Source organism: Drosophila persimilis, unplaced genomic scaffold, assembly GCF_003286085.1.
Source record: "Drosophila persimilis strain 14011-0111.01,24,50 unplaced genomic scaffold, DperRS2 tig00000793-arrow-arrow-pilon, whole genome shotgun sequence".
NCBI classification, from domain to species: Eukaryota; Metazoa; Arthropoda; class Insecta; order Diptera; family Drosophilidae; genus Drosophila; species Drosophila persimilis.
In genome coordinates this window covers 1,161,838-1,167,868 of record NW_020825354.1, presented here as the reverse complement: position 1 = coordinate 1,167,868, position 6,031 = coordinate 1,161,838, and the positions used below count along the sequence as shown (strand labels likewise).

General features: G+C 44.5%; 1 protein-coding gene across 1 annotated transcript; it reads left to right on the top strand.

The window, feature by feature from the left end:
• The first annotated feature begins 4,929 nt into the window (after positions 1 to 4,929).
• Positions 4,930 to 5,492, top strand: LOC6598505 (E3 SUMO-protein ligase PIAS3). Its single transcript, XM_026992874.1, has 3 exons — positions 4,930 to 4,945; positions 4,998 to 5,223; positions 5,281 to 5,492. The coding sequence occupies exons 1-3, from the start codon at positions 4,942 to 4,944 to the stop codon at positions 5,459 to 5,461; spliced, it is 411 nt and encodes a 136-aa protein (XP_026848675.1). The 5' UTR covers positions 4,930 to 4,941; the 3' UTR covers positions 5,462 to 5,492.
• Positions 5,493 to 6,031: the final 539 nt, after the last annotated feature.

Genomic DNA, 6,031 nt, shown 5'->3' with positions numbered 1-6,031 from the left:
TTTTTAGTTTTTGGTTTTTATCTGCTCTTTGTCGGATGTCGTGTTCGGATAATTGCGCTTAAATAAATATTTGCCTGATAATTGCACGAATTGTTTGTTATTCTCTTTGCTGGCCCCTCCAGCGCCAATCGCTTTGTTGGGATAATTGAACTGGGCCAAGGAGTTTGCACAAAACGATTAAAAGAAAGCGACAGCGAGGAGGCCGAGTGAAAGGATTCGTCAGGCAGTCCACAACACTTTCTTTTTTGATACACTTCAGTCCTCAGTTTCCCCATGTGTACCTATAAAATGGTACTGAAAATATTCAATTAAACATAAAGATGCTTCTATACAATGAGAAGGAAGTCCCCTGCAAAGTGATCGTAGTAGGATTGCTGGGAAAGAGTATTCCCTGGGCGCCTTTTCAACAATTAACCGAGGCCCATGAACGCCTAAAAGACGGCATGCGAAAATTCAAGTGTTTGTTTTAGCTTCGTTCTTTTGCAACGATTATATTCAATAATTGTGTTCATTTAGATAAGTTACAAGCCTCGAGGGCCACAGACAAAGCGAACCGCTGCACAGCGAAGCTCTGGGCCTGGGTCTGTGCCTGGGCCTGGGTCTGGCCTGACTGCTCAAATGGAGGCCAGTCACGCCATCGTCAGTGCACCCTCCTAGACCACGGGCTGGCACTGGGACTCAGACTGTTAGTAGGACAGGGACCTGGTGTGTAGGTGTTGAAAGTGGCTGCAGGCACCTGCCACACACAGCCACGGAGCCCAGATTGGGGACTGTGGAATCGCTGTGGCGAGGAAGTGGCGGCCAGTGGCGGGCAGTGGCGGGCAGTGGCGGGCAGTGCGGGGCCTAGCAAATTGGCTGGCGCAGAAATGTGTCGGAAGTCTTTAGTAAAAGTTAAATAGAAAGCATATAGAAGATTTATATGCCAGTCCCAGCTATAGTTATGCAAATTCTTGTAGCCGCTTCAAGATTATTTAAAGCTCCAGTTTCAGTTACAATTTAGGTTTATAAACGGTTGCTAACCCGTCCCAAGAAATGGCAAATAATTTCGGGAATTCGCTTGCATACCTCCTATAATATTCCTATACACCCCAATATACATATATGTATATCTGCTGGATTAATTGGTGTAGTGTCCTGTAGTTCCCTGGCTAAACGTTATATGAAAAACCCTATGGAAACCCCTACAAAATCCTCCAAAAGCAATCCCTGACAAACCCTGGCAACCCTCTCCGGTAATTGCCATTCACGTACGTGTACGATTTTAGTCCTTCGAAACTTCGAATCATATATCTGATTTTGTATCTGATGGAATCAGCTGCCAAACGCTTTTCACAGCTCAACGGCAGCGGCAATGTCCTGGGCCTGGTCTAATCCCCTGCGCAAGGAAGAAAGAAATTAAAACATTTGTTGCCATTTTCTATCGGCAGCCTTCAATCTAGGCAATTTGTCAATGGGCCGGCCAAGAGATTAAAATGCGGCAAAGGCAAAAAATAAAATGCTGGCCGGAGCAGGAGAGCTGGAGAGGATTTGTCGATTGAGATGTGAGCATGCTTATCAGTGATGAGAATATGAGCGGCGCTGGAAAAGGACATCAGTGGGCCAAGGACCTGAAGTATTTGTCACATTAGTCGCGGCATTATCGCCGCATATGCGAGCGGGGATCTGATAAGAAGCCATCCCAGCCCAGCCCAGCCCTGCCCATCCGATCCGATCCCATCTGAGCCGATCATCTGTTTGAGGATGATGCCAATGCAGCAGAAAATCTGGCGGCTGCCTCTTCCCCCCCATCTCCTCTCTCCACTGCTACTGTTTGTTTTTGTATTGGCCCTGATGGTGGTGGTGGTGGTGCTGCTGCTGATGCTGATGTTGGTGGTGGGTCTGGGCTAATACAATTTTCCAAAAATATTGTTGTTGTCAGTGTAATTGGCAGGATATTAGCAGGGGTTGTCCTGCCGCTTCCCAGTCAACGGATTACGTTGGGCATTATGAGCAAATTAAGTGTGAAGTGGCATTTGAGATTTACTCACACACACACACACGCACATAAATAGGACGAGGGATACTCAGGATGCTGATGCTGAGGCGCTTAGCGAGTCCTAGCACTTTAAAGTCCAACACAAAACCGAAAAACTAACAAAACAGGCCCGAACAAAGGCGACACACAAAAAGTCGACGAAAAGCGTCACATGTCAAAGACTCTTAGTCATTTAGATCCCCTCGTCCCGTCCTTCGTTCCATGGGATCCTTGGCCCAATAACAAACTAACATTTAACCCCAGGCTCAGGCGTTGGCACAGGCATTGGCCCAGGACAAGGACAAGGAACAGGGCCAGGAACAGGGCCAGGGCGGCCCCAACTTCCATCCCTCATCCAGCCAGCCAGCCAGCTAGCCCATTCACCCACTACTCATCGGAGCTGAGCTTATCATTTACACTTAACGGCTCAGCAGCTCAGCAGCACAGCGCGGGCTCGGGCTCGGGCTCGGCCCACCCTGGCACGTGCCGGGGCATTATTAACCGCAAAATGCTCATAAAGGATCAATTTGTGCGCACACGTGTCGGGATAATGCCCCATGCACTCTTCTTCCTCGTACAGTCCGAGTGGACTGGGGCTGGGCAGGGCAGGGCAGGGCAGGGAAGACAAAGCGTGAAGTGCACATAAATCAAAGCAACGGCTGCCAAATGGACAAAGATGATGACAGACCCGCCTAAGGGGCATGCAGCAGATAGACAGACAGACAGACACGAGCTGCACTTGGCCCCGAAGAATATGCAATTTAAAGTGTCGCCATCTACACAATGGAAATCATTAAACATGCAAAGGACCAAAGGACCAGACCCTAGGACTGCGAGTGTGAAGTAGAGGAAGCTCCTGCGATTTATGGCCGCCGATGGAGATGGAGTAGGGTTTCGTTTAGAGAAGGAGAATGAGTTGGTTTTCTACTCAACGAATAGTACAAGTTTATCCCAAATTAGCCATAGCCAAAAGAATATGGAGTAAACCATCGAAATTATTAATAATATTATGCTAATATTTGATAACTGCTCTTTCCCGGCAGTGAGGTTCTTAGAAAACCTGGTCGAAGAGGTACAATTGCACATAGTTGCCCTGGATGACAGCCACCTCCCCTCTCGCAGCTCATATAATTTTATAACAATTTATAAAATCCAAATCACTAAACGAACCAATGAATTCTATAAATGTGCATTTTCTATACTACTCGCCATGCTTTCGTATAGGCACTGTATGTGAATACATCCGAATATATCACAGCTTATTAATATGTATATGTATAATAATATATATTATTAAATAAATGTAATATATATTTAATGCTTAAGAAATAAATATGTAAAGAATGAAAGGCGGATACCCGAAAATTCCATCTGATTGAGTCCGCAAAATTTGATTTTTCCATTTGATTTTTTGGTAGAGATCAAAACATAAATACAAAGAAAACACTGTATGTTCCAAAATGTATTTGACTTGTGAGACTTGGCTTCTAGAACTGTTGCATGCAATAAGCTGTGAGTCATTGTATGTACTCAATACCAAAACCGCTTGGGTTATCGATAACTTTCAGGGCTGCTTTTGAGATGCTCAAATTTTTTACTGAACTCAACAAAATATTACCTCTTATTGTGCAGAGAGATGGTAAAACTAATTCATGGGTGAAACGAGGAAAAAATCGCAAGCGGTAGCCCAGCAATAATGACAGCCGCCTGTATACAACATAACCTAACTCTTAAAAAAAATATACTAGAAAAAAAATCACGGTATGTTATTTCGGAAGTTGGAGCCTTCGCCGTTTATCCAGAGATTTAAAAAAAATAATACCTCGAATGACGCTTAATAAACGTTCCATTACGAATAAAATATAAAATATATATTCTATTTTGTTTTGACTTTTCGTAAGTTTCGTAAAATAAATAGCGCAAAAAATAATTCTTTTTGTATTTTAAAGCTTCTTCTTTCCTAGATGATAGACTTTAAAACTAGGTGAGCTACTAGGTACTAAAGTTTTATCGAAAAATGTAAGCTTACCTCTGAAAGAAAACATAAAAATATAAAAGCATATGTTTATTAAGTTCATTCAGTTAAGTTTATTGATAGCTGTATGACATTTTATTTTGCCCGACTAGTTTGCAAAAACAGAGACAGCCTTATTGGAAAAACAGGCAGTGAGAGCGAGAGATATTTATGCGTCCAGTTGGCTTTTCAATTGTGCCACAAATAGTGCCTCGGATAATCCGGGACACTTGTCTATCATGCTATTCCTCTCGTCGCAGCCTGTTCAAGGCTCTTAACCAACACTAGAAATGTTACACGCGAGTGCCCATATTGAAATCTGACATTTGCAAATGTCAACTCGACACGTGGTCTCGCTGAAAATCTGTGCGGTGTAATAGTTTGTATATCCGAATGCGATAATGAGCTCGTTTGCCTATTTCGAAACAATCGCCCATCTCATTCCGCCGATTCGGCCGACTATGGAGCACGTGCTCATATGCTTGAATCTAACGCCAGAGAAGATGGATGCAATCAATGAGAGCTACATTTCCGACGCAGATGGCTACGGGGTTCAAGTTCGGCTCTACATTTGGGAAGGTTCAACCGCCCCAACGAACACTTTTCCCGACAACCTGGTCGTCCAAGTGAACGCGCAGCCGTGTGTCGTGCCTGAAACTGTGAGTCTGATCCGTCGTAGCTCGTTCGGTAAACTATTTTATGTTTTATTTCCCCACAGCAGCAGCCCATAGACATTACCGCCAATTTGATACTTGAGCAGTCGCACAACTCCAACAAAATATCGGTGAAATGGTCTCCTGACGACAGTCGCATCTTTTTTATTTCAGTGCTTTTGGTCAAAAAGCCTTCCGTCAATCAAATGGTAGATCTCATAAGGAACGGACGCATAATGGCAGCAGAGAGTGTTCAAAAAATGTGTATGTTGTTACGGAATTGTGTCGAATTTGAGCTAGCTAAATATTCAGATAGTTTTGCTAGACGATGCCGTCCGCATGACGCCCCACATGCCCACGATGATCTCCCTCAATTGTCCGGTGAGCATGAAGAAGATTCAGGTGCCCTGTCGCGGGCTGAATTGTTCGCACTTTCTGTGCTTTGACGCCGGTGCTTACATCGAAATGAACGAGCGTCTGAATACCTGGGAGTGTCCAGTGTGCCACAAGGGGGCCCCTTTCGAGGATCTCGTTATAGACGGGTATGTAAACTCTTTCATTCATTGATTATGAGGAAATTCTGTTTCATTTTTCATCAGCTATTTTTATCATATCCTTAATTCGGGGCTACTGGGGACTGGCGACTTTGAGGTACTGGTCTACAAGGATGGCTCGTGGTGTGCTCCAAGCTCATTACTCCACAAAAATATTCTGCCCATTACATATATTACAACAACATCACTAACCAATATTGAAGATGATATTCCACATTCCATTTGAGATCTGATAGTATCAATATCATGTTTCACATCCACCGTTTGTACATCCATTTTCCATACAATGTGCATGCAAAATACATATACTCATAACATAGCAATCACAAATGTATGTACTCGTATTTTTTTAAGGAATAAAGATGTCGGAATCGCCGGGATAATCACATGTGATTTCGTCGCTGAACCGTTTGGAATCGCAAGGGCGACACCCATCCAAAGTGGCGACCCACCGGAGCAACCCTTGTTGATTTTCCTGCTTAACCGAATTGTGGTTGCTGGCGGCTGCTGGCGCTGTGGATGCTGCTGTGGCTGGTCCACCCACAAAAATGTGCGGCTAATTGGATGTCTATGTATGGCGGGAAGCGGATTGCTCTGCCTGACTGGGCGGCTGGAGTGGGAGTGTGTGCGTGTGTGTTTGTGTTTGTGTGGCAGGTCTTTGACAGTCGGCGGCTGATTTCCATGCAAATTGATGTTACAGCACAGTAAGCAGGCAATATTTCTGCTTCATTTCATAAATGCGTCCAGGGCCAATACACCAGTCCCCAATCGCAAGTCCCCAACGGCATCCATCCAT

What these genes read in the sequence shown, in the direction of transcription:
- LOC6598505 (XM_026992874.1), top strand. An exon ending in GAGGATCTCGTTATAGACGG is followed by an intron (nt 5,224 to 5,280) that starts GTATGTAAACTC and finishes ATTTTTCATCAG; the next exon opens with CTATTTTTATCATATCCTTA.